Source organism: Chiloscyllium plagiosum, unplaced genomic scaffold (genome assembly GCF_037043375.1).
Source record: "Chiloscyllium plagiosum isolate Xiang-an unplaced genomic scaffold, Cpla_swu_hap1 HiC_scaffold_3, whole genome shotgun sequence".
NCBI lineage: Eukaryota > Metazoa > Chordata > Chondrichthyes > Orectolobiformes > Hemiscylliidae > Chiloscyllium > Chiloscyllium plagiosum.
Window position 1 is genome coordinate 121,781,101 of NW_028270141.1, and position 26,241 is coordinate 121,807,341.

Sequence of the window (26,241 nt, forward strand, 5' to 3'; positions counted from 1 at the left end):
GCTGGTGAGCTCAGGCCTTTAACTGACCATTTAAAGGGCCTTAATTGGCAGTAGTTCAAGAAGCTCACCTGGGTCAGGGGGAGGTAGAGTTGTAGTGGTGCCTCTACATCTAAACCAGGAGGCCCAGGTTGAACACATCCAAACAAGTTGATTAAAACAAAAAACGGGTCACCCAGGACCCTAGCCGGAAGGAGGTGAATATCTCACTAATGCCAACTCACCCGTTAACTTCCCCTTCTCATCACCTCGGAGGGCAAAATCACATCCCTCTGTGATTATTCCACAAATCTCAACTCATTGAGTAGCAGGAGTGAAGGTGACTGCACACATGGACCTCAAGGCAGGTCAGAGAGGCTGGGGACACCTTGGAACAGTGAGGGTGACAGGAAACTGGCTTCAACCCATGGACTCCCATACCTGACCACGTGGTGTTAAGCAGTGTGCGAGCGATAATTCTCTCCTGAGAGAGGCAGATGGTCCATTTCAACACATCAGTCCATTAATGACCGTAACATTAACATGGGTTTGGGAATGTAACTGTAGGTCCACAGGTTTGCTGAGCTGCAAGTTATGACTAAAAGCAGCACCTCAAATGGCTGAGCCTGTCTCAGGGATACTTGCAAATAAGTTTTCAGCATTCACATTCTAATCTGCTCATGGGAACTATTTTATTCATTGTATTTGTGAGAAGGGGTCACTTTATGCATATTGTAATTGAGCTCTGATCTATCAGATCAGTCTCGGTGGTCTGTGTTACCTGGGACATTGTTTTACTAACAGCAGCATCAAGACTTGTACAGCAGCAGCCCTGGTGCTTAGAGACCAACAGACCGGCACGAGAGAGGGGCATCAGCAGCCAGCAGAGAATTAGCTTCATCTTGTGAAACATTAATATCTCACAAGTCGAGGTGCCCAGGTGTGTAGTGGCAGAGGTTGGCAGCTGGCTGGAAGAAGCAGTAGGCACGCTGAGCACTTTCACAGAGGTTTACCATGGCCCTCAGCTTCTTCACCTGTGGATTCCTCCAGGGCCCCTCCAGAGGTATTCACAGGATCTCCAGAGATAGCAACCCACAAATACATACGGCAGGAAACCTATTTGTAGGGCTGGTATTCATGCCAAGTGGCCTGGGATGGCACTGACCAGAACAAGCGGGCTCGCAGGTTTGACGATTTGGCTAGGCTCTCTCAGACATAGGGCACCATCGACTGCACTTGTGAGGAAATAACATCAGCCTTCAGAAAGACAATGTTCATTCAACCACGAGGTTTCCCACTCCATCAATGTGAAGCTTATGTCCAATCAGAAGATGTTCATTGAGATCTAGGCTGCTGCGCCCATAATGCCCCTGTCCTATGGCTTCCATAAAGTGACAAATAACGCCCGGTGGATGACAGCTCTCCAATATCCCAGTGGTGTCAGCACAGATCTGTGGGTAGCATGGTAGCACAGTGGTTAGCACTGCTGCTTCACAGTGCCAGAGACCCGGGTTCAATTCCCGCCTCAGGCGACTCTCTGTGTGGAGTTTGCACATTTTCCCCGTGTCTGCGTGGGTTTCCTCCGGGTGCTCCGGTTTCCTCCCACAATCCAAAAATGTGCAGGTTAGGTGGATTGGCCATGCTAAATTGCCCGTAGTGTTAGGTGAAGGGGTAAATGTAGGAGAATGGGTCAGGGTGGGTTACACTTCGGCGGGTCGGTGTGGACTGGTTGGGCCGAAGGGCCTGTTTCCACACTGTAAGTAATCTAATCTAAAAAAAAAGATTGAGGTGACCCTGCATTGATCCCTTTGACGACTGAGATGCTCTTGGTTTTGGATCCTGTGACAGTCCAGCCAGAGACTGATCCACCTGAACCTGTGCTGAGAGACCCTCAGTCATTGGGACATGAAACAGCCTGTAAGCCAGTGACTGACTGAGAGCTCTGAGCCGAGACCCCACTTCCAGCTTCCCTCCCATGGCCCAGACTCGTTCCCCTGCTAGCACTGAGCTGGAGGACATCTTGTGCAGTTCAGTGAGGCAATGAATGGCCATGTGTCTTATTTAAATTGGCATCCACTGTGTTGTTGGCCATTGATGAAGGTGGGTATGCACTTGCTCAATTGTTGTGATTGACAGGTCACGAAGGTGGCCTCTCTTTCCAAAGACAAGGACATAACTCCCATTTTGCATCATGGTCCATCAGGGAGAGAGAGCCAGGGGGTACAAAGATGCAAACAGCTAGGGGCTGGGCTGCATGAGTTGCCAGAGTCAGGGGTCACCGTCGGTCAGGTTGGGAGGGGTGGGCCCACTCTTGAAAGGGAGCCTGTGAGGCAGAAAGCACATCACCCCCCACACCCCCCACCCCCAACCTTCCCAACCACAGAGTCCGAGCTTCCAGCTCAGAAGTTGCGATAAGACGCACAAAGACAATTTGGTTTATCATTGTGTCCAGCTCCCTGAAGACCCAAACAGTCACCAGCACAGTGTTCCATCGAGTGACATCTCCCTCTCATCTCCACCTGAACGTGGTGTGGGTTGAGGTTTTGGAGCACAGTCCACTCTGGAAAGCCATCGCCAACCTGCAATATTCCCAGCTTGAGGACCACTCCCAGGCACAGAGTAAAGTCACAAAACCTTTGTGGAATTCTCTGACACAGAACGTTGTGGAGGTCAAGCCACTGAATATATCTGAGAAAGCAACAGAAACATTTCTAGAGGCTGGAAGAGCCAAGGGCTATGGGGACAGAGCAGAACCATGGCATTCAGATGAAGAGTCAGTCATGGTCATATCAAATGGTGCAGCCGGATCGATGGGGAGAATGGCCTACTCCTGCTCTTTTCTTTTTTATGATCTTATTCTTGGTCAAGTGTTTTCACTGTAATCTGAGAACATGTCTGAATTCTGCACTACAACTTGGGTAGGTTCTACATGGTTACAATGTCGGCCAAATTATGAATTGTTTTTCTCATCAAAGATATAGTAGATGTAAAGGTTTCTGTTTTAATTCAGCAAGACATATGCAAAGGCATTTGATTTTTTAATCAGGACATTCCAGGGGAATTGTTTGCGATTGTATCAAACTCATTTTGCATGGGAATTGTACAACCTGAGAGGAGGACGAGCCTTCACTGAACGCAAAGGTTAAAGGACAGTTCGGGACACTGTCTCTCTACTGAATCTTTTCCTTGGATTTTTGTAAAATGGTTTCAGCCGCTTGCTGAGATTCCAAAAATCCCCTCCTTGAATGCGGCCTCAGGGAGAGGTCCAGCTGAAACAAGGAAGGAGAAAACATTCTGGACCTGGCACACTCTGGTACACGATACCCAATCAGATTTGGCACAGTAATTTAGCCTATCTAGAGAAAATTCATGCACCAGACCAAATGGTTTCACACAAATAATCTAATTAGAAAGAGCAGGCAGCTATCCAGCCAATCAGAATTAAAGTATGGCTGCAAAGTGCTATAGGATCTGTAGGCCTTAATTAACACAGTTCATAGCAGAATCTCTAATATTGAAATTCAACTGCTTCTAAATAAAATGCATAATTTAAGTACATTATTAATTTCACACAGCCTCAGTCCTCAGTGGACACACAGTAACATAATTACAAGTTAACTCTGTCAGTTTTCAACAATTTCTCCTCCCCCAGATCTCCTCAACATCACAGACTCCAGTCTTCAGCCAATTTCATTAACTCCACATGAACAAAGAACAGGACAGCACTGGAACAGGCCCTTCAGCCCACAAAGCCTGCACCCACAGGTGCTGCCTTTCTAAAAGCACAGTGGCTTAGTGGTTAGCACTGCTGCCTCACAGCACCAGGGGCCTGGGTTCAATTCCAGCCTCAGGCAACAATCTGTGTGGGATTTGCACATTATCTATGTGGGATTCCTCTGGGTGCTGTGATTTCTTCCCACAGTCTAAAGATGTGCAGGTTAGGTGATTTGGCCATGCTAAATTGTTCAGGAATATGTGGATTAGGTGCATTAGTCAGGGGGTAAATGTAGAGTGAGAGGGGTGGGGTCTGGGTTACTCTTCAGAAAGTTGGTGTAGACTTGATGGGCCAAATGGCCTCTTTCCACACTGTAAGGATTCTCTGATATGATAAACTAAACATCTTTTGCTTCTACACAGTCTGTATCCCTCTATTCCCTGTCTATTCATCTATCTGTCAAGATGCTTCTTACACATTGTCATTGTATCTGCTTCAACCACTTCGTGCGGCAACACATTCCAGGCACTTACCACATGCTGTGTAAAGAATTTGCTTCTCACATTTCTTTTAAACTTACCACTTTTTACCTTAAGCCTATGTCTTCTAGTGATTGACATTTTTACTCTGGGTAAAAGACTCCAACTATGCATTCTAGCCATGCCTCTCATAATTTTGTAAGGTTCTATCAGATCACCCCACATCCTTCAACATTCAAGTGAAACCAGACCAAGTTTGACCAGTCTCTCCTCATTGCTAGTACTCTTCTAATTCGGTGACATTCTGGAAAACCATTTCTGTATCCTCTTCTAAGCCCCCACATCCTTCTGGCAGAGTGGCAACCAAAACTGTACACAATATTGCAAATGTGACTTAAAGTCCCATAAAATTGCAACATGACTTGTCAATTTTTATACTCTGTGCCCTGACCCGTGAAAGCAAGCACGCCATATGCCTTCTTGACCGTTTTATCCAATTGTGTTGCCACTTTCAGGGAACTGTGGACCTGTATGCCTGGATGCCTCTGTATGTTAATGCTTCTCTGGGTTCTGTTCATTTCCTGTAAACTTCCCTCCTGCATTAGACTTTCCACCATCCATTACCTTGTATCTGTCTGGATTCAATTCCATCTGCCCTTTCTCTGTTCAAGTCTCCAGCTTACCTATATCCTGCTGTATCCTCTGGCAATTCTGCTCACTATCCGCAGCTCCCCCAATCTTTGTCTAATCCGGAACCTTCCTAATCAGGCCATCTACATTCCCTTCCAAATTATTAACATATATTACAAATAAAAGCGATTCCAGCACTGCTCCCTGTGGAACACCACTGGCCACTGATTTCTAGTCAGAGAAACACCCTTCTGCCATTACTCTCTGTCTTTTATGACTAAGCCAGTTCCGGATCCAACTCACCAGCTCACCAGGATCCCATGTGGCTTCACCTTCTCTATCAGCTTGTCAGGAGGGATTTTGTCAAAGGCCTTGCTAAAGCCTATCTAGACAACATCCACCGCCCTGTCCTCATCAATCATCTTTGTCACTTCCTCAAAAACGGTCATGTCTGAGAGACACGACCTTCCCTGCACAAAGCCATGCTGCCTATCGCTAATCAATCCATATGTTTCCAAATGTGAGTAAATCTAATCCCCAAGAATCTTTTCCAATACTTTTTCTACCCCTGACATAAAGCTCGCTAGAGTGCAATCTCCCAGATTATCTCTGTTGGCCTTCTTAAACTAAGGAAGAACATTCGCTTTTCTCCAGTCCTCTGGAACCTCTCTGTGGCTAAAGAGGATGCCCCAGCAATGTCCTCCCTTTCCTTCCTTAGTATTTTGGGATAGATCCTATCAGATCCCGGGGAATTCTCTACCTTAATGTTTTGCAAAACATCCAAACCACCTCCTTCATTACATTGACAGGCCCTAGAATATCAACATGTCCTCCTGAGACTCACTATCCATCATGTCCTTCTCCTTTGTGAAATCTAATGCAAAGTATCTGGAAAGGACTTCACCCACTCATCCAGCTCTATGTACAGATTCCATCCTTTGTCTTCAAGTGGACCTACCCTTTCCCAGCTACCCTCTTGCTCCTTATATGTGTATAAAATACTTTGAGATTTTCTTTAATCCTGTTTGCCAAAGAGATTTCATGGACCCTTTTAGCCCTCCTAATTCTTTGTTTGAGTTCTTTCCTTCTATCTTTGTATTCTTTGAGGGTTCTTTCCTAAACCTACATATGCCTCCTTTTTTTCTTTTTTCAATTTCTCCTATCATCCAAGGTTCCTGAATCTTGCCATCCTTATCCTTCATTTTCACAGGAACATGCTGCTCCTGAACTCTAATCAACTGGCCTTTAAAAGATTCCAAAATGCCAGGTGTGGATTTACCATCAAACAGCCGACCTCAATCTACATTCCCCAGTTCCTGCCTAATATTGTCATTGTTAGCCATTCCCCAGTTTAATACTTTCACCCAAGAATTACACTTATCCTTATCCATAAGTAAGTTAAAACTTACGGAATTATGGTCACTGTTCCCAAAATGCTCCTCACTAAAACTTTTGATCATCTGGCTGGGCTCATTCCCCAAAACCAGGTCTGCTATGGTCCCTTCCCTAGTTGAATTAGTTACATATTGTTTCATAAAACAGCCCTAAATACAGCTAACAAATTCCCCCCCAATCCAAACCACTAGCACTAAGCGAGTCCCAGGCAAGTCAGGGAAAGTTAAAACACCCACCACAAGAATGCTTTTGTTTTTACACTTTTCCATAACCTGTCTGCATATCTGTTCCTCTATCACCTGCTGGCTGTTAGGAGGCCTGTGGTAAATCCTATCATAGTGATTGCATCCTTCCTATTCCTGAGCTCTACGAGATGGTCTTGCTGGATGAGTCCTCCAAGATGTCCTCTCTCAGTACAGCTGTGATATTCTCCCATATCAGTAACATAATCCCCTTTTTACATCCCTCTCTATCTCACCTGAAACATCAAAATCCAAAACGTTAAGCTGCCAGTCTTGCTCCTCTCTCATCCACGACTCTGCAGTAGCTACAACATCATAGTTATATGAATCAATCCAAGCTTTAAGTTCATCTGCCTTACCTGTTAAATCAAATACGCTTCTGACTGCCAGTCCCACTGTGTTAAGTAACCTCTCCCATTTGTTCTTCCTTTTTAGCCTTACTGGCCTTAGTCTCAGACTCCTCCTCAGTCATTTTACTTGCTGACCTACTGCTCTGGTTTCCACCCCCACCACACTAAATTTTAACTCCCCCTGAGTGACACTAGCAAACCCCCTTGATATGATGTTGGTAGCCCTCCAGTTTAGATGCAACCTGACCTCCTTGTACATGTCCCACTAGCCCTGAGGACTTTCCAATGATCTACATACCTGAAGCCCTCCCTCATACACCAGCTCTTTAGTCACATACTGAACTGTACTATCTTCCTATTCCTGGCCTCACAGACAGGTGATCTAGGAAATAATCCCAAGATTAAAATGCTAGAGGTGCTGCTTTTCAACTTTCTACCTAACTGTATGAGCTCCATTACAGGATCTCCTCTTTCTTTCTGCCTATGTCATTGGTACCAATATGGACCATACTTCTGGCTGCTCATCCTCCTGTTTCAGAATATCCTGTGCCTGTTCAGAGACATCCGTGTCCCTGGCACCATGGAAGCAACACACCATCCTGGAGTCTTGTTTGCAGCCACAGAAAAGCCAATCTGTACCCCAGACTGCAGAGTTGCCTATCACAACTGCTAACCTACATATCGACCCTCCCAGCTATGCAACAGTACCAATCGTAGTCCAATGATCTGGCTGCTGCTGCTGCTGCTTTCTTCTGAAAGGTCTTACTTCCAACAACATCTGATACGGTATACCTGTTTGAGAGGGGAATGGCCACAGGAGACTCCTGCACTGCCTGCCCATGCTTACTCATTTTCCTGGTCATCACTCAACCCTGTCTGTGTAGCCCTAACTGTAGCCCTCGCTAAAGATGCTCTCCGCATCAGATCGAGAAACAGCTGAAAGCACCAAACACTGCAATGGCCTTGGGCCCTGACAATATTCTGACAATGGCACCAAAGACTTGTGCGCCACAACTTGCGGCATCCCTAGTCAAGCGGTTGTGGTACAGCTACAACACTTACATTTAATTGCATTTAATTTGAAAACTGCTCAGCTATACCCTGTACAAATCCAACCCAGCCAATGACCGCCCATCAGTCTTCTCTCGATCATCAGTAAAATGATGGAAGGTGTCATCAATAGCACCTGCTCAGCACTAACCTGCCCAGTGATGCCCAGTTTGGGCTCTGCCAGGGCCCCTCAGTTCCTGACCTCAGTACAGCCTGCATTCAAACATGGACAACAGAGATGAATTTCAAAGGGGAGGTGAGAGTGACAGCACTTGACATCAAGGCTGCATTCAACTGAGTGTGGCATCACAGAGCCCTAGAAAACTGGAATTAATGGGTATAATGGGGCAAACTTTGCACTGGTTGGAATCATACCTGGCACATTGGGAGATGGTCATGGTTTTGGAGGTCAGTGCTCTCAGCTCCAGGCCATCTCTGCAGAAGTTCCTCAGGGTAATGTCCTAGGCTCAACCACCTTCAGTTGCTTCAATGGCCTTCCCTCCATCATGAGCTCAGAAGTGGGGATGTTTGCCGACAATTGCACAGTGTTCAGCACCATTAGTGACTCTTAGGTTACTGAAGCAGTCCATGTTCAGATGCACCAAGACCTGGACAATGTCCAGGCTTGGGCTGACAACTGGTGAGTAACATTCACATCATGGTAATGCCAATTTCCAACAAGATAGAATCAAACCATTTCACTTTGACATTATGATCGCTGAATCCCCCCACTATCAACATCCTAGGAGATACCATTGATCAGAAGCTGAACTGGAGGTGTTTTCTCTGGAGAGTCAGAGGCCGAGGGACAACGTTATACAATTATATAAAATCATGAGAGGCATGGAGAGGGTGAATAGTCAAGGTCTTTTTCCCAGGATCGGGGAGCCTAAAATTAGAGAGCATAGGTTGAAGGTGAGAGGGGAAAGATTTAAAAGGGACCTTAGGGGCAATCTTTTCACACAGAGGGTGGTACGAGTATGGAATAAGCTGCCAGGGGAAGTGGTGGAGGCTGGTACAATTACAACATTTAAAAGGCACTTGGATGGGTATATGAATAGGAAGGGTTTAGAGGGATATGAGCCAAGTGCTGGCAAATGGGACTAGATTAATTTAGGATAGCTGGTTGGTGTGGACAAGTTGGACTGAAGGGTTTGTTTCCATGCTGTATATCTCCATGAAACTGTGACTCTATGAAGCCAGTGGCTAGAAATTCTGAAGCACGTAACTGACCTCCTCATGCCTAAAGCCTGTCCACTGTCTACAAGGCACAGTCAGCAGTGGGATGGAATACTCCCAAGTTTCCTGGATATGTGCAGCTCTAACACTCAAGAAGCTGAACACCAACTATGGTATAACACGGCCCTTGGTTGGCACTTTATCCATCAGCTTCAACATTCACTCACTCCACTAGCGACACATGGTGGGTGCAGGGTCTACCATCCCCATAATGCATTGCAGGAACTTACCATGGCTCCTTTGAGACTACCTTCCAAGCTAGTGACCACTTCCATCTAGAAGGACAAGGGCAGCAGATACGTGGGAACACCACAACCGTAAAGTTTCCCTCCAAGCCACTCACCATCCTGACTTGGAAATATATCACTGTTCCTACTCAGTCACTTGGTCAAAATCCTGGAATTCACTCCCTAATGGTATTTTGTGGGAGTTCCCTACACCAATTGAATTGCAGTGGCTCAAGATGGCAGCTCACCACCACCTTCTCAAGGCCAATTACGTTATGGGCAATACCTGCTGGCTGAGTTAGCCACGGCCATATCCCATGAATTTAGAAAAATATTTGATGTAACATATCAGCTGTAGTTACCCAACAGAAGACACTAACCAATCGCAGATTGGAGCCAAACCAGACCAGCACGTTCACGGTCAGCACCAGCAACCCACAGCGCCTAGTCTATAGCCAACTGTTCACAGGCAGGCACCAGAGAATAGTCAGCCAGTCTGCAGACCCTCTCCTTCAGTCACTCACAGCCAGGTGGAGGCCATCTACTGTCAGGCCATTTGTTGTAGTCACTGCAGCCAGCTCAATGCAGCAGAACTGAGGAGGGCTGGAGCTTTCCCAGACTGTAGGAAGTCTGCTGCCACAAACAGCAGGAGTTGGTACGACACTGCCTGAATTGGCAGCAAATTGCAAAAATAATCCACAGCAAGCAGAGCAGAGCTATCTGTCGGACTCCATAGTACCAAATTGTGTCACATTTCCTTACATTACAGCACGATATAAAATTCTCTCACTTTCGAAGAACCTCAAAACGTCAAGATCACAAGAGGCTCTATATAAATGCAAATACTCTCTCAGTCCTGTTCACCTTTTGCTAGCGGATGCAACAATGAGTGCATGTTGATGTTAGTTGAAGGTATCTGAAAGCTGACCTACCTGAGAACTGCTGATATAGGTCAGGAAGCGAACAGCCTCTTCCTCCAGGGAGTGAGATGGACTGGCCCACGGTTGGAGTTCAATGTGCCATCGAAGTGACTAGCAAAGGAAGGCAGGCTGCAGTTACTGAGTGCAAAAGCTTCAGTACATCGATCACTCAATAAATAAATCAATGATTGTTTGTAACTCAGTTCTCATGGCTATTAAGTGATTAGTGATTTTGCTTCCCAGTTTCCACTCTAGTTACATTCACACACCCTGGTACTAAATTACTCAGGGATTTTACATATCTGATATTTCACATGAGAATTTCATATTTTGCCTGATCTCTGTATGAATTACCAATATTTTTAACTCCCCATCCTATAGCTCCATCCTATAGATTGTAGGGAATCATTCCTACAATCCCTAAAAGATGATAACATCAAAGCTCAGTAAGTTGTAAGCTGTGGAACCATGACAATAATGCATCTGGAATAGGCTCGCTATACAGAACATAACACTCTATAGCTTGTCATTTGATGATACAGAGCTACATCAGTTGTACTGATCAGTAGTACATTGTGGTAAACAGAAGCTCCTTGTTACTTCCATCATTTCTGGCGTGCAAAATATCTAATTTAGAACTAAGTATTAAAATGCAGTTTGTTGAAACATTTTTCTTGCAGAATGCCATTTTGCTCTGGGCTGGACTAGTCAATGGGGTGGTGAAGGCAGATTTAATAATGAGTTTCAAATGGGAATTGGATAAACACTGAACGGAAAATATTTTCAGGGCAATCTAGAAGGAGAAGGACAGTGGAATTAATGAAAAAGCTCTTTTGAAGGTGGTACGGATACTAAATGGCTTTCTTCTGCACTGTTTGAGATCTGTTGAGTCCACTTCTTTTGAAATCAACATGGTTGCTGGTAAAATGTGGGATCTGTGGACATGCTTCAAATTTCAGATTAATCGATGATGTGTTATCATCGAGACTGATTTGGAAAGGCTTTTCTGTGGATTTATATTGAAGGCTCCATTGTTCTCTCTCAGTGGAACTGTCAGTACGTCCTGGGGACAAGGTACTGTCTAGTTTTGACCATCACTGAGATGGGTAGGTGAGTCTTTGATTGAGTTCCTGCCATTTTCAGCATCTCTCCTGTTGCTGTTTGGGGCCAGCCCCATACCAGCTGCTTCAGTGAAACTGATTTATCTCAGTAATGAGAAATCCTTTCTTCATTAATTCCTTCATCATTAGCTGACCATCGCTGACAGCATGCTGCTGCTATCGGCATTCCTGCATTTTGTAGAAGCAATTTATTGAAAAGGAATGTTAATAAGGAAGGTTGGTGATTTATAATACTCGGCGAGTGCATAAAACAGAAGAGAAACCCTTTATGAGAATGAACACTGTCACCACCAAATTGAACCTACTGTTTTAGAAATAGTGGAGTTGTATTCGCTCAGTTGGCTGGACGGCTGGTTAGTGATGTCAACAGCGTAGGTTCAATTCCCGTGCGGACTGAGGTTACAACAAAGGTTCTCCTTCTCAACCCCTCCCCTCGCCTGAGGTTTGGTTACCCTCGGGTTAAACCACCCCCAGTCATCTTGCTCCAAAAAGAGAGCAACGCTATGGCCTGGTAAGACTATGGCGACTTTAGCATAAAACCAATTCTTTCAGCTCTTGATGTTCCCTTACTCCAAACCGCACACATGTTTTAAAACAAATGTAAACACGGCGCACAAAACTGAATAGAAAATCTCAAATTAAAAATTTGAGAGCTTAGAAAAGATGGATTTTGAGCATTTACTCCACAAGGTGAAGAGTACTTTGTTTCACTAAATGAGCCACTAATAAACCCTGGTGTTTGTTGCTATGGCAACAGTCAGTTATTCTCAAGCTTCTTGCAGACAGGAGACAAATGACATAAAATTGTAGTGCATACTAATGGCTTCTTTTAAAGGCACTTCTTCAGAAGCAGGGAGGTTCCCTCCAAAGATGTATAAACTGAGTTAAATTCAATAACCTAAAACATTTAAAACCAGGGGCTGCCCAATGAAGATCACAATGAAGAGAATATTGTTTCTCTCAGAGGGTCGTGAATGTTTGAAACGCTTCACCGGTAGCAGAAATAGAGTCTTTGAATATTTTTGGGGCAGAGGTAAATAGATTCTACATACAGCAAGTAAGACAGGTGGAAGCTTATCAGGTAATGAGATAAGTTACGGTCTTATTGAAAGCAGGAGACATTGAGGGGCTGAGTGGCCTTCTGCTCCTAATTCATATATTCGGATATAAATACAGCCACAAATGGAAATGTAGCAAACAACTAATCAGCCAGTTTTCCGTGAGGTTGGTTGAGGGGGGGGGTGGTATTTAGAGACAAAAAAACCCACAGATGCTGGAATCCAAAGTAGACAGGCAGGAGGCTGGAAGGACACAGCAAGCTTGGCAGGCATCAGGAGGTGGAGAAGTCAACATTTCAGGACTCTACCTCCTGATGCTGCCTGGCTTGCTGTGTCCTTCCAGCCTCCTGTTTGTCTACGAGGGGAAGGTATTGCCCAGAATACCAGAGAGAAATCCCAAATTCCTCTTTGAATAATGTCACGGGATCCCTCATGTCCAGCTAAGATGGTACCTGATGCAGATTTACCATCGGCAGTTCAGTAATGGCCATGAAAATGCAGTCATTCTGGTTCACTCCAACCACTGCCGATTCAGTAATTCCATCTGGCAGCATTTCGAGCAGGGATTACCCTCTGACAACTGCTGCCATCATTCATCACTGTACCCTGACAGCTGGCCAGCCGATCTCCCCATTCCCGGAAACAATAACTGAGCTAACCTTGGAAGAGCTGTGAAGACCAAGGGGAACTAGGTCTCTCCACAGCTGGAAACATCTGTTTTTACTGTTGAAGGTGGGGGGAGGGAATGAAGAGCAGATTTTTAGTGCAGTTTATCTAATGTTTCCTATTTGTCAAAGCTGTGAAACTAAAGTATGTGGGCGGGCAGTCATCACGCTTTAAGCTGCTCATTTCCCCATCTTGGACGTCCCTCCTGCTGCACCACACTCAGGCCCTTCCCACATTACTAGCCCATGCCCCTTACACCACCCTCTTTCATCCCTTGGGTACTCTCTTCAACCCCTCCATTGTACACAACCCCTTGACAGGGCCAGGTCTCCCCTCCCCTCATGCCTCACAGTTCCAAAGGCTAGTGATCCCAGATAACCTCCCCAGAGAATTACTGAAACACACCACCTTTCAACAAATATGGCCTGGGTGCTACAATATGCTTGTGACTCTTTTCTGACATTAGGATGCAACCATCAAAGGTTCAAATGAGTATACAAGGCATAAATGTTATTCTTTCATTTGTTTGTGGGATGTGGGTTTCACCGGCTGCCCATTTATTATCCAGCTGTAATTATCCAGAGGGCATTTAAGAGCAAATTACCTTGCTGTGGGCCTGGAGTCACATGTAGGACAGACCAAACTCAGATGCCCGCTTTCCTTCCTTAAAGAACATTTACAACACTGGACAGCACTGAGGTTAGCAGCCAGGTAATAACTGAATTCATATTTCACCATTTCATCATGGGATTCGAAACCATGTCCTCAGAACATTAACCTGGGATTTTCTTGCCCACTGACATTACACTTAATGCCACCATTTCATCCAATTACAAATAGGACCACGCTGTGAAACCTGTGAGGCGTAAAGGGCCACAAATACCTCAAAACCTGAGCCTCTCATCAAGCTCTTGCAGTTCCTGCTTAACTAAACGACCTCACGTCAAGTTCGTAAGCCCCTCACAATCTCCTCCAAACCCACTCCCACCCTTGACTGCTGAATGTTATAGGTCGGGTTTTGCTATTCTATCAAAGCCGGGCTGTAGAAAGGTCATTAACCTCTAAAGTTAACTCTCTCTCTCTCACTCTCTCTCTCACTCTCTCTTTCTCTCTCTCTCTCTCTCTCTCTCTCTCTCAGCCCCCCCACACAGCCATGTTCATTGCGGTGACACAAACATGGTACCTGTTACCACATGGAGTGCCTGAGGTGCATTTAACAGGAAGTTGGATCAGCCCATGAGCAAGGTTGAAGGATATATTATTTGGGTCAAAACGAGTAAACTTGGAGGGCACTCAGGACTGGGTCAATCCTCAAATGAAACCATATGGATAGAACTTAAAAACCCACAAGGAGCAATCACATTGCATGAAGTGTAATATAAAGCCCGAACAGAAAAAGAGGAGCAGATTTTATGCAAATATCAAAGAAGTATAAAAGTAATAGGGCCATGATAGTGGGGGATTCCAACTTCCCCAATATGGGGATGGCTTGGTGTTAAAGGTTTAGAAAGCACAGAATTCTTAAAATGCATCCAGACTGCTTTTTAAGCCAGTACATATAAAGGCCTACAAGCAAGGGTGCAATCCTGGATTCAATTTTCGGTAATGAAGCCAAGCAAAATGGTTCAAGTATCAACACAGGCCTACTTTAGTAAGGTCCGATATGATGTAGCCAAAGTGGAGTTGGAGCAGATACTTTTCGATAAATCTATGTCAGAGCAGTGGGACACATTCAAGAAGGAAACAGAGAGAATGCAGAGCTAATATGTTCCAATAAAGAAAAGGTGGGGCCAGTAAACCCAGAGAACCTGGATATCAAGGGATACACAGAACAGCATAAAGATAAAAAGGGAGGTCTCTAGAGCAGAAGCAGTACAGAATGTGCAACCACCCAGGCAGCACCTGGGGAGAGAGCACAGTTAATGTTTGAGGTCCCGTGACCCTTCTTCAGAACTTCCCAGACCGTTACCTTTGCTTTCTCACCACAGATGCTGCCCGGCCTGCTGAGTTTCTCCATTCTGTTTTTGTTTCAGATTTCCAGCATTCAAAATCCTTTAGTTTTGTTTGGAGGTTCCTCATCTAAATCATTAATCTAGATTGTGAATCTCCACTGCTTCCAGCAGTAGCCCACTAGTCACTACATTCCGCTCACAAAAAAAACATTTATTCCTACTCTGTTTCCTGTCTGCCTACCTGTTCTCAATCCATTTCAGTACATAATCTCTAATCCCAAATGTTTTAATTTTGCAAACTAATCTTCCCCAGGACAGGACTCTGGGAAGCACTGAGGATCAGAGGGACTTTGGTGTGCATGTCCACCGGTCCTTTAAGGTAACAGGACAGGTGGATAAAAGTGGTTAAGAAAGCAAATGGATACTTGCCTTTATTAACCGAGGGCTCGAGTTTAGGAGCAGGAAGGTTATGGAGGGACTATGTAGGTGTTGGTTAGGCCAGTGCAAGAGTATCACATGCAGTTAGAGAATCCACATTACAGGAGGAATGTGACAGCACTGGAGAGGGTGTAGAGGAGATTTAGCAGGATGTTGCCTGAGCTGGAAAATTTCAGTCATGAAAAGGGATTGAGCTGACTGAGGTTGTTTTCCCTAGAGCAGGGGAGACTGGGGGGGGGGGGGGGGGGGGGTACATGATTAAGGGGCATAAACAGGGTAGACAGGAAGAACCTTTTCCCCTTGATGAGGGATTAATGACCAGGAGGCATTGATTTAAGGAACAGGACAGGAGGTTTAGAGGGGATTTCAGAGGGTTTGTTTTCCCCCAAGAGAGTGGTGGGAATCTAGAACTCACTGCCTGTGACATGTATTATAACATTTAAGAAGGATTCAGAACACTTGTGATGTTAAGGCATACAAAGCTATGGGCGCAGTGCTGGAAAATGGGATTAGAATAGGTAGATGTTGTTTCTGACTGGCACAGACTCAATGGGCTGAAGGGCCATTTTCAGTACTGTAAAAATCAAAATCAAATCATCCAAGTTTGACAAAGGTTGATGGTCCTGTGTTAGTGACCGGAGATTTCCTGCTTCTACGTTCACAGCCACTGCAGAAACCTGGGTGCAATGGAGGGAGGAAAAGACCAGGAAGGCCATTCAGTGGTCTCTATCCACAAGGTTTGGTAAGTTTATCCTGCTGCAGATCTGAATACTGCTTCTCAATCTTCCTTCTCCAGATACTTCCATTTGTTTTTGGGAGGCACAGAGTAACTGGTTCACACTCAGAAAGTTCTGACTTATTAATTCAAAGTAATCATTTTCCAGTAACTGAGGGGAAATACATTGACTTTCCTCAGGTTTGACATACTTTCTACTGCATGGAATAATAAACAGCACCTGTACTTCTAGACATCTGGTAGCTTCTCCCAATTGTTCACACCCCCAAGCCATTCACCTATTTGGGAGCCAATCATATAGTTATAGGCAGAGAGGAGATTGTCATCGATGTCTATTTCACAGACCAATCAGCTAGCTGCTGCCAGCCAAATCTCCATTTATACACAGCCCTCCTGCTCCGGCTTTGCCCACTGTTTAAACCAACAACTAAATAGCATTTACAGTCACTGTTAGATTACTTGGTTTCAATTGGGAGTCAATTGGGAGTAGTAATCCTTTAACAATCCTTGACTTATGAAACAATTCTGTTCCTATTTCAGACATCAATCAAAATATAAACACATATAGTCTTTTCAACACCAAGTAGCTTATTTTTAAAGCTTTCTCTTGAGTAAACGCATTATCTAAAAGTGACAGGAGAATGTGCAAAGAATCTCAATACAAAAGAATGATATTGTCACCCATCCCACGGGAGATCTTAAATGATTTGTCCATGAACTCAATTATACATTTATAGAGAGTTGTCTCCAACTGTCTCTCTCCTACACAGATCTTGTGAAATACCCACTTATTTTTAAGCACTTCAGCTGTATTTCTATTCAATCTGTACCTACGGATGAAACACAATTTAATCATTTCATTTTCCCATGACACATTGTAAGCTAAAGCTCTTTACAAACCCACAGGTAATAACAGCTTCCAGCTCAGCAGCCTTCAGGTTGTATTAGAAGGATCATAAAAGCCCTCCCTGATCCAGGGCACAGCAAACCTTTCAAAAATGAACAATTATTCCATGAATAGCTAACTGGATACTGGCCTCCTATAAGGTGGCATATTGAGCCCTACAGACTAGGAAAGACCTCGTCACCGTAATCATGTCTAAAGCACTTTGAGAAGTGGAAGGGTTAATGATGCTTCACGTGTCTCCACATTTGGTAACAGATAAATCAGTCTGGTGCATTCCTAATGGGCATTCAGTGCCCTTCCTGGAGGTGGGTGAAGTTGTACCCCAATTTATGCCAGCTATGGCTCAGTTGGTAACCCCTCTAACCATCTGCCCCAAAACTGTGGGCCTAAGACCCACTTCAAATATTCACTACAATAACCTGGCTGCCATGTTTGTGCAGTACTGAGGGAGTGCTGCACTGTCAGAGATGCTAACGTTCAGATAAAAGGTCAAGCCTCTCAGATGGGTGCTGACAATCCCATGTCAGTATGTTGAAGAACAGGCAGTATTTATCCCTCAATCAATATCATTAAAACCAGGTTATTGGGTCATCATCACATAGCTGTTTTGTGCATTACTGCATCAGTTGCTATCTTTCAGTGAATTCACTTCAAAATCCTTTACTGACCGACAAACACTTTGGGAAGGCTGACAGTTGAGGAATGTGCACAAAGATTGTCTCCAGGATGAGCTGGCAGGAGAGGAGAAAACCTGGTCACTTTCTGAAGTCGGGCTGCACCACAACGCGTTCAAATTATTTCGTAGCCTTTTGTCCTTCAGGGACTGGAAATATCAGTGTTTGAAATCAACCAAATGCTTCCTTTATTAACTGCACTATGTTGGATTCTACATATCACCCATCTGAAAGGCTACTTGCTGTTGCTTTCAGTGTTGAAAGAGGGAAAAGAAAAATCTTATTCGACATGTTCTCACTTTTCTGAGCAACAGACAGTATTGTGATACATTGGGAAGATAAACGGTTGTGATTGCCCCACATCACTGATCCGATTCTGAACTTCAGTAACTTCAGTGAAAGGCCCACTGACTCCTGGTCGATTTAACTAAAATGAAACTTGTTTCACTCCATAGTGACTGTGCATCTCAATTTAAAAACCAACCTGTTCCCTCTGCAACACTAACTATAGCTTTGTTCCACTTAGTGTTACCAAAGTAGAAACACTGGTCCTGTCCATCTGTTTCCCCTGACTGCATCTGCATCACTTCCTCAATTCCAAAATATTGATGGAAAGGATTGCAATTAAAGCCAGAGAATGATCAGAGGGTTATTTCTTATAAGACCCTGCACCAGGGGAAAAAAATCTGGCTAATTAATGCAAAGCCCACAAACAACAACGTGACAACTGACAACGAGTTCTCCATGTGTATCCTCATTGATGAAGAGATCGCTTTTAACATCACAAAATGGAGTAAGCTGTTATCAAACAGTGGTGAGACATTACCAAAAGAGAAAATGCTGGAAAATCTCAGCAGATCTGACAGCATCTGTAAGGAGAGAAAAGAGCTGACATTTCGAGTCTAACTGACCCTTTGTCAAAGCTGAAAAAAGGGAAAAATAGGGAGGTATTTATACTAGGCAAAGGTAGTAAAGGTAGCAATAAAGAGGTGATAATGACAGCATATAGAGAGATTATAGGGAGATTAGGAGCTGTGAATGACCAAGGCGGAAGCCAGTGCTGTGTGACAAAATATGAGGGAGATGGGGGGGATAGGTGAAGCAGAGACAAAATGGAAAACAGGGGAGAAGGGTAGCAAAGGGGAAAGAGGAGAGGAAAAAGGTGATGAGAAAGAGAAAGAGAGACAATCAAGAAATAAGAGGTACAGAGCAGTGGAAAAAAAATTTAAAAATAAAATAAAATAAATAAAATTACGGAGCAGAATGAAAACAGGGGGGTCGGGATGGGATAATCATCTGAAGTTGTTGAATTCAGTGTTGAGACGGGCAGGCTGTAACGGGCCTAGTCGGAAGACGAGATGCTGTTCCTCCAGTTTGCGTTGAGCTTCACTGGAACATTGCAGCAGGCCAAGGGCAGACATGTGGGTATGGGAGCAGGATTGGGTGTTGAAGTGGCAAACCACGGGAAGGGCCGGGACCTGATTGCGTATACACCGAAGGTGCTCAGCAAAGCGATTACCTAGTCGGCGTTTTGTCTCTCCGATATAGAGGAGACCACATTGAGAGCAACAAATGCAATAGACCAAATTGAAAGAGGTACAAGTGAAACGCTGCTTAATCTGAAATGAATGTCTGGGACCTTGGATGGTGAGCATGGAAGAGGTCAATTGCATGGCGATTGGATGGCGATTGCATGGGAAGGTGCCGTGTGTGATGGGAGAGGTGTTAGGTGTGATGGAGGAGTGGGCTAGGTTGTCCTGGAGGGAACGATCTCTGCGGAATGCAGACAGGGGGAGGGGAGGGAAGGGAAGATGTGTTTAGTGGTGGCGTCGTGTTGGAGTTGGCGAAAATGGCAGAGGATTATTCTTTGCATGTGAAGGCTGGTGGGGTGAAAGATGAGAACAAGAGGGACCCTATCCTTGTTCTGGGAGGGGAGGGAGGGAGTGAGGGTCATGGCGCGGGAGATGGACCGCATGCTGTCGAGAGCCCTGTCAACAACTGTAGGTGGGAAGCCGCAGTTGGAGAAGGAGGAGCACATATTAAGAGCACCACTTTGGAAAGTGGCCTCATCAGAACAAATGCGGCGGAGGCGAAGGAGCTGAGAGAAAGGGATAGCGTCCTTACAGGACGTAGGGTGAGAAGAACTGTAGTCCAGATAGCTGTGGGAGTCAGTGGGCTTGTAATGGATATTAGTGGATAGACTATTACCGGAAATGGAAACAGAAAGGTCAAGGAAAGGAAGGCAGGTGTCGGAGATGGACCAGGTGAAGGTGATGGAGGGATGGAAACTGGAAGCGAAGTTTATGAAATTTTCCAGGTCAGGACAAGAACATGAAGCCGCACCGAAATTCCACAGTAATTTGCTTTTATTAGTGGTGAGACATTCTCAATCTAACAGGCTTTAATGTTTTATAATGGTTCCTTTGTGTTTTTCTAATGACTGGTGGGGCCATATTCTCCCTGCTCCCCTTGAACCATCTTGCATCACCTCACTGTCATTTGATGCCAATTAGAACCTTCTCCTTGCTAAAAGCAAAACTAAGCTAATCTTACTTTTAACAGAAATGTTCATTTTAATATCTTTCACATTCCTTGATGCTGTAGATGACATTTGGCTGAAGGAAAAGTATCTACATTTGTATTTTTTTACACACATGGAGATTAGTGATGGATGAGTTACTGTGGATGTTATTGGTATGAATTTCTAGAGAGCAATCAGTAAAGTTCTCCACAAAATTAAGGTTGGCAAAATGAAGGGTGCGCCAAATTGGCAGCTTTGACAGGTTTGAGGTTTTGTTGTAAACATAGGAAACAGATTGCAAGATGTGACAAACATTATTTCTCCTGTGATCAGATCTGGGACTGGGACCTTTCACCATGATTATAACTGACTTGGTAATGATCTATCCAGGTTTGCAGACAATACTAAATCAGGAGGAGCGGTAGGAATTGCAATGGGAGTACAATTTATTTCAGAGGAGTGTAGGGCAGGATTTTAACTTTGTTTTAGGATGAAAGTAATGGGGGGGGGGAGGAGGGGGGGACGTGTACTACGAGCTCAAAAGTTGCCCCTCAGCTTCACAATATCTCCTTGGAGGTGACAGTGGAGGCTCCAAAGCCTCACGAGGAGAAGTTCCTCTCCTTCAGTAGCGGCAGCAAGTTTTTGGATAAAGTAAGGCATGGCTGGAGGTTACTCATGAGGTCAGCAGCAGGAATGGTGCCACACTCGTGGGCTTTAATAATGGAACTGGAATCAGATGTAATCTTCATTACGCTCATGTTCTCATAACAGGTCACAAACAACGATTAATCCAACAAAATATTATATATTTTTAAAATTAGATTAGATTACTTTCAGTGTGGAAACAGGCCCTTCAGCCCAACAAGTCCACACTGACCCGCCAAAGCGCAACCCACCCAGACCCATTCCCCTACACCTAACACTACAGCCAATTCACCTGACCTGCACATTTTTGGACTGTGGGAGGAAACCGGAGCACCTGGAGAAAACCCACACAAACACGGGGAGAATGTGCAAACTCCACACAGTCAGTTGCCTGAGGCAGGAATTGAACCCAGGTCTCTGGTACGGTGAGGCAGCAGTGCTAACCACTGTGCCACCCATATTACATTATCCACGTATCAAATCAGGTTGTGAGGTATTTACACAAAGTAATGTGTCTTTGCAACAACACCAGAGTATCCAGGAACACTGGCACCAATGCCTGCCATATGCACTTGTCTCTAAACTGCACGATGCAGGTACAAGTCCCACCCAGGGCCGAGGCACAGATATCAAGGTTGAAGTTCCACTGCAGTGTTGAAGGAGTGCTACTCTGTTGGAGGTGCAGCACTGTTGGAGGCGCTGCACCGTTGGGGGTGCTGCACCGTTAGGGGCACTGCACTATTGGAGGCACTGCATTGTTGGGGGAGCTGCAATGTTGGGGGTGCGGCATTGTTGGGGCCGCTGCACTGTTGGAGGCAATGCACTGTTGGGGGTGATGCACTGTTGGGGGCGCTGCACTGCTGGGGGTGCTGCATTGTTAGGGGTGCTGCATTGTTGGGGGCGCTGCACCGTTGGGTGCGCTGCAATTTTGGGAGCGCTGCACTGTTGGAGTTGCTGCACCGTTGGGGGCGCTGCACTGTTGGGGTTGCGGCATTGTTGGGGGTGCTGCACTGTTGGAAGCGCTGGACTATTGGATGTGCTGCACTGTCATGGGCACTGCATTGTTGTTTGCTGCACCGTTGGAGGTGCTGCATTGTTGGGGACGCTGCACTGTTCCTGGCGCTGCACTGTTGGGGTGTTGCACTGTCGTGGGCGCTGCATTGTTGGGTTGCTGCACCGTTGGAGGTGCTGCATTGTTGGGGGTGCTGCACTGTTGGAGGTGCTGCACCATTGTGGGCGCTGCACTTTTGGGGGCGCCGCACTTTTGGGGGCGCTGCACTGTTGAACATGCGGCACCGTTGGAGGTGCGGCACTGTTGGGGAAGCTGCATTGTTGAGGGCGCTGCACCATTGGGGGCGCTGCACTTTTGGAGGTGCTGAACTGTTGGGAGTGCTGCATTGTTGGGTGCGCAGCACTGTTGGAGGCACTGCACCGTTGTGGGTGCTGCATTGTTGGAGGTGCTGCACTGTTGGATGCGCTGCACTGTTGGGGACTCTGCACCATTGCGGACCCTGCACTGCTGGGGGCGCTGCACTGTTGGAGTTGCTGCACTGTTGGGGGCGCTGCACCGTTGGAGGTGCTGCACTGTTGGAGGCGCTGCACCATTAGTGGTGCTGCACTGTTGGGGCACTGCACTGTTGGAGGTGCTGCACTGTTGGGGGCGCTGCACCATTGGAGGTGCTACACTGTTGGGGGCGCTGCACCGTTAGGGGTACTGCACCGTTGGAGGTGCTGCACTGTTGGGGGCGCTGCACCATTGCGGACCCTGCACTACTGGGGGCGCTGCACTGTTGGAGTTGCTGCACTGTTGGGGGCGCTGCACCGTTGGAGGTGCTGCACTGTTGGAGGCGCTGCACCATTAGTGGTGCTGCACTGTTGGGGCACTGCACTGTTGGAGGTGCTGCACTGTTGGGGGCACTGCTCTGTTGGAGATGCTGCACCATTGGAGGTGCTGCACTATTGGGGGCACTGCACCATTGGAGGTGCTACACTGTTGGCGGCGCTGCACCGTTAGGGGTACTGCACCGTTAGGGGTGCTGCACTGTTGGAGGTGCTGCATTGTTGGGGACGCTGCACCATTGCGGGCGCTGCACTGTTGGATGTGCCGCACTGTTGGAGGTGCCGCACTTTTGGGGGCGCTGCACTGTTGGAGGTGCTGCACTGTTTGAGGAGTGGGAATGTTGGAAGTGGTGCACTGTTGGACATGCGGAAACGTTGGAGGTGCAGCCCCGATGGAGAGGTGGCACTGTTGGGGATGCTGCACTGTTGGGGGTGCTGCACTGTTAGGAGGCACTGCACCGTCAGAGGGGCTGCACTGTTGGGGGCGCTGCGCCATCAGAGGGGCTGCACTGTTGGCGGCTCTGCACCATCAGATGCGCTGCACCATCAGAGGCGCTGCACTGTCGGAGGGGCCGCGCTGTTGGGGGCGCTCCACTGTTGGGGGCTCTGCACCATCAGAGGCACTGTACTGTTGGAGGTGCTGCACTGTCAGAGGCACTGCACAATCGGAGACACTGTACTGTTGGAGGTGCTGCACTGTTGAAGGAGAGTACTGTTGGAGGTGCTGCCCTTCAGATGAGATGTTAAACTGATTCCCTGTCTGCCTGTTTAAGTACATATCGAATATGCAATCGTCGTAATTAAAAGCTGAGCTGTGCAGTTATTCCTGGTGTCCTGGCCAATGTGTGTCCCTCAATCAGCATCAAATGATCTGGTCATTCTCACTTTCCTATATGTGAGAGCTTTCACTGTACAAATTGCCATGCTTCCTAAATTACACTGCAGAAAGGTAGTACACTTCACTCAAAGTGCTTTGAGATGTCTGGTGGTCACAATAAGCACTACGTAAATGCAATTTTTTTTCTGTCAGTGGAAGAAGCTGTCGAGCCAATAAGGACAGAGTAAATTGAATTCATATACTGTATACAAGAAGTTTCAATTCTCAAGATAAAGCCTAACAAGTAGTGCACACTTTGAATAACCACTTATCCAATTTACAATACGGACTAGAAATAAATTGCTAACAGCTTTCTCAGGTGGAGGTATTTGTATTACCCTCTGCGTCTTGTATGTTGAGTGTTCAAGTCTGATTAATTCCAGAATGTGTGCACACACCAACCCCCAATATCAGATGGCATGAATTTAATATAATTTGAAATGGCTTGTGTTGAATTAGCTGTTAATTAACATCTACATCCAATTAAAGATTGTGGCTTAATCCAGGGTAATGTGCTTTTTCCTAGACTTAGCTTAAAGATTTTACAGATTGACATTGAAATCTGCAGCTTTTCTAACAAAATATCTGGACAAAGAAATCATTTGAGCTTCTCGTGTTGCCCAAATCCCCACCCATTTAGAGCTTTTTTCTTCCAAACTTCATGCACACGGGTGTGTAGATTGACGTGTGAGAAATCGGGTGCTTGTCACTCATGGAACAGTAACACAGAGCATTCTCAAGAACAGAACTCAAGCAAATACACTGGGGAACATGCAGGCTTGGACTAACAAGTGGCAAGTAACACTCGCATCACCCAACTGCTAGATAATAACCATCACCAACAAGAAAGAATCTCACCAGCTCATCATGCCATTCAATGGCTTCACCATCTCAACATTCTGGAAGTTATCATTGATCAGAATGCTAATAGTAGCAGCAGTGGTTGCCATAGCAGGTCAGAGGCTCCACATCTTGCTGTAAAAAACTCCATTTAACTCCCAAAACCTGTCAACCACCTGGAAGCCACGGTCAGGACAGTGATGAAATAATCCTCACTTCCCTGAATGAGTGAAGCTCCAACAACACTCAAGAAGCTTGACACTATCCAGGACAAAGCAGCCCATTGATTGACACCCCATCCACTGACTTCAATAGCCATTCCATCCACCAGTGATGCACAGCGACTGCAGTATGTGCCACTTGCAAGATGCACTGCAGTAAGGCACCTTTGGAAGCATCTTTCAAATCCACAAATTCGACCACCTCAAAGGACTGCATCACCTTCATTCAGCTGCGCTCACAGTTAGCAGAGTGCTAATGAACTCACTGACTGACTGCCAAAAGTGAAGGCACCATCTCACAGAAAGAACCAGGGATTTTCTGCTCAAGCCACAATGATGTGTGTGAGGGTAATGTACTAATCACTCGCTGCAAAACAGGATATTGAAATGTCAGCCCTGAGGTCCCGTTTCTTCCTTGTTTGGCAATTTTTCAGCAATGATTTTAAATAAAGTCAAAACATAATAAAAATGCTCCTTTGAAAAGCTAAACATAACATTTGGCTTATCAACAATTATTTCCAGTTGTCTGAGGCCCCACAGATCAGTGACTAAGGCTCTGTCAATCTGTTGGTTCTCCTGTGGTTAAAAACAGACAGCGATTACTTCATCCAGTTTCTGAAGTCTGGCATAGACACAGAGCCATTCAGGGTACCACAGGAGACGTAAGAAACAGACCAAACAAACAAAAAACAGGTTTTGTGATTGGACTTCCTTGTAAATGTTACTCATTTGAAATATTCAAAGTGATCTGATTGATTGAAGGATTTTTTTAAAACTCCAGCTGTGGATGTTTTGTTTTGTCATTCCCCCTGGACAAGACACCGCAGTTACACCCGTACCTTGTGACCCACAATCCCATCCTAACTGTAACTTAAGTATTTAACAGAAAAACTTCACAACAGAAATACATTTCAAGTATCAGTCTTCCAATAGAATCTAAATCTCTCCTTTTAACATATTGTCCATACATTTTTTTTAAAAAACCCTTTATTATGAAATTTGCATTGAAAACTCCAACAGAACCATTTACAAAGTGAATGGCAATGTTAAGGGTCAATAGTACACAGTTGACACAATTCTCAGTAACATTAGGTTGTGATTCAATGTGCTGCAATGACAATTTTCTTTTTACTGGTGCGGCATTTCACTGAGGGTGCTGAAATAACTCTTTGGAGGCCAAAGTCCCATCAGCAATCACTCTTTATTCACAAATGCATCGCCTTTTACAACAGCACTTTCTCTCACTGAATCAGGCATTCATGGTCTCAATAACCCTGACATTCATCCTTTACTGTCAGCTAGGACTCCCTGATTGGACTAGATTAACAGCTCCAAGCAGGGAACTCATATTCTATGAGGTCAGGCTGGCTGAGCTTTTTGCACTCACTGACATGTGCTGAATAAGAGGGGGTGGCTGATGCATATGCTCTGTGCCATCCACAACTACAGCCTTTCCCAGAGTGTGGAGAGGATTCACAAGAATGGCTGCAGGAATGAGAAACCTGTTATAGGGATAGATTGAA

The 26,241-nt window shown here is 45.5% G+C and overlaps 1 protein-coding gene across 2 annotated transcripts in view; it reads right to left on the reverse strand.

Annotated features, from left to right (window-relative positions):
• Positions 1 to 26,241, reverse strand: part of mettl24 (methyltransferase like 24) — a 113,810-nt gene that overhangs the window by 72,681 nt on the left and 14,888 nt on the right. For both annotated transcript variants that reach the window (XM_043687128.2, XM_087983076.1), the window contains exon 2: positions 10,236 to 10,334. In XM_043687128.2, coding sequence (XP_043543063.1) covers positions 10,236 to 10,334 — 99 coding nt within the window. The remainder of the gene's footprint in view (positions 1 to 10,235; positions 10,335 to 26,241) is intronic.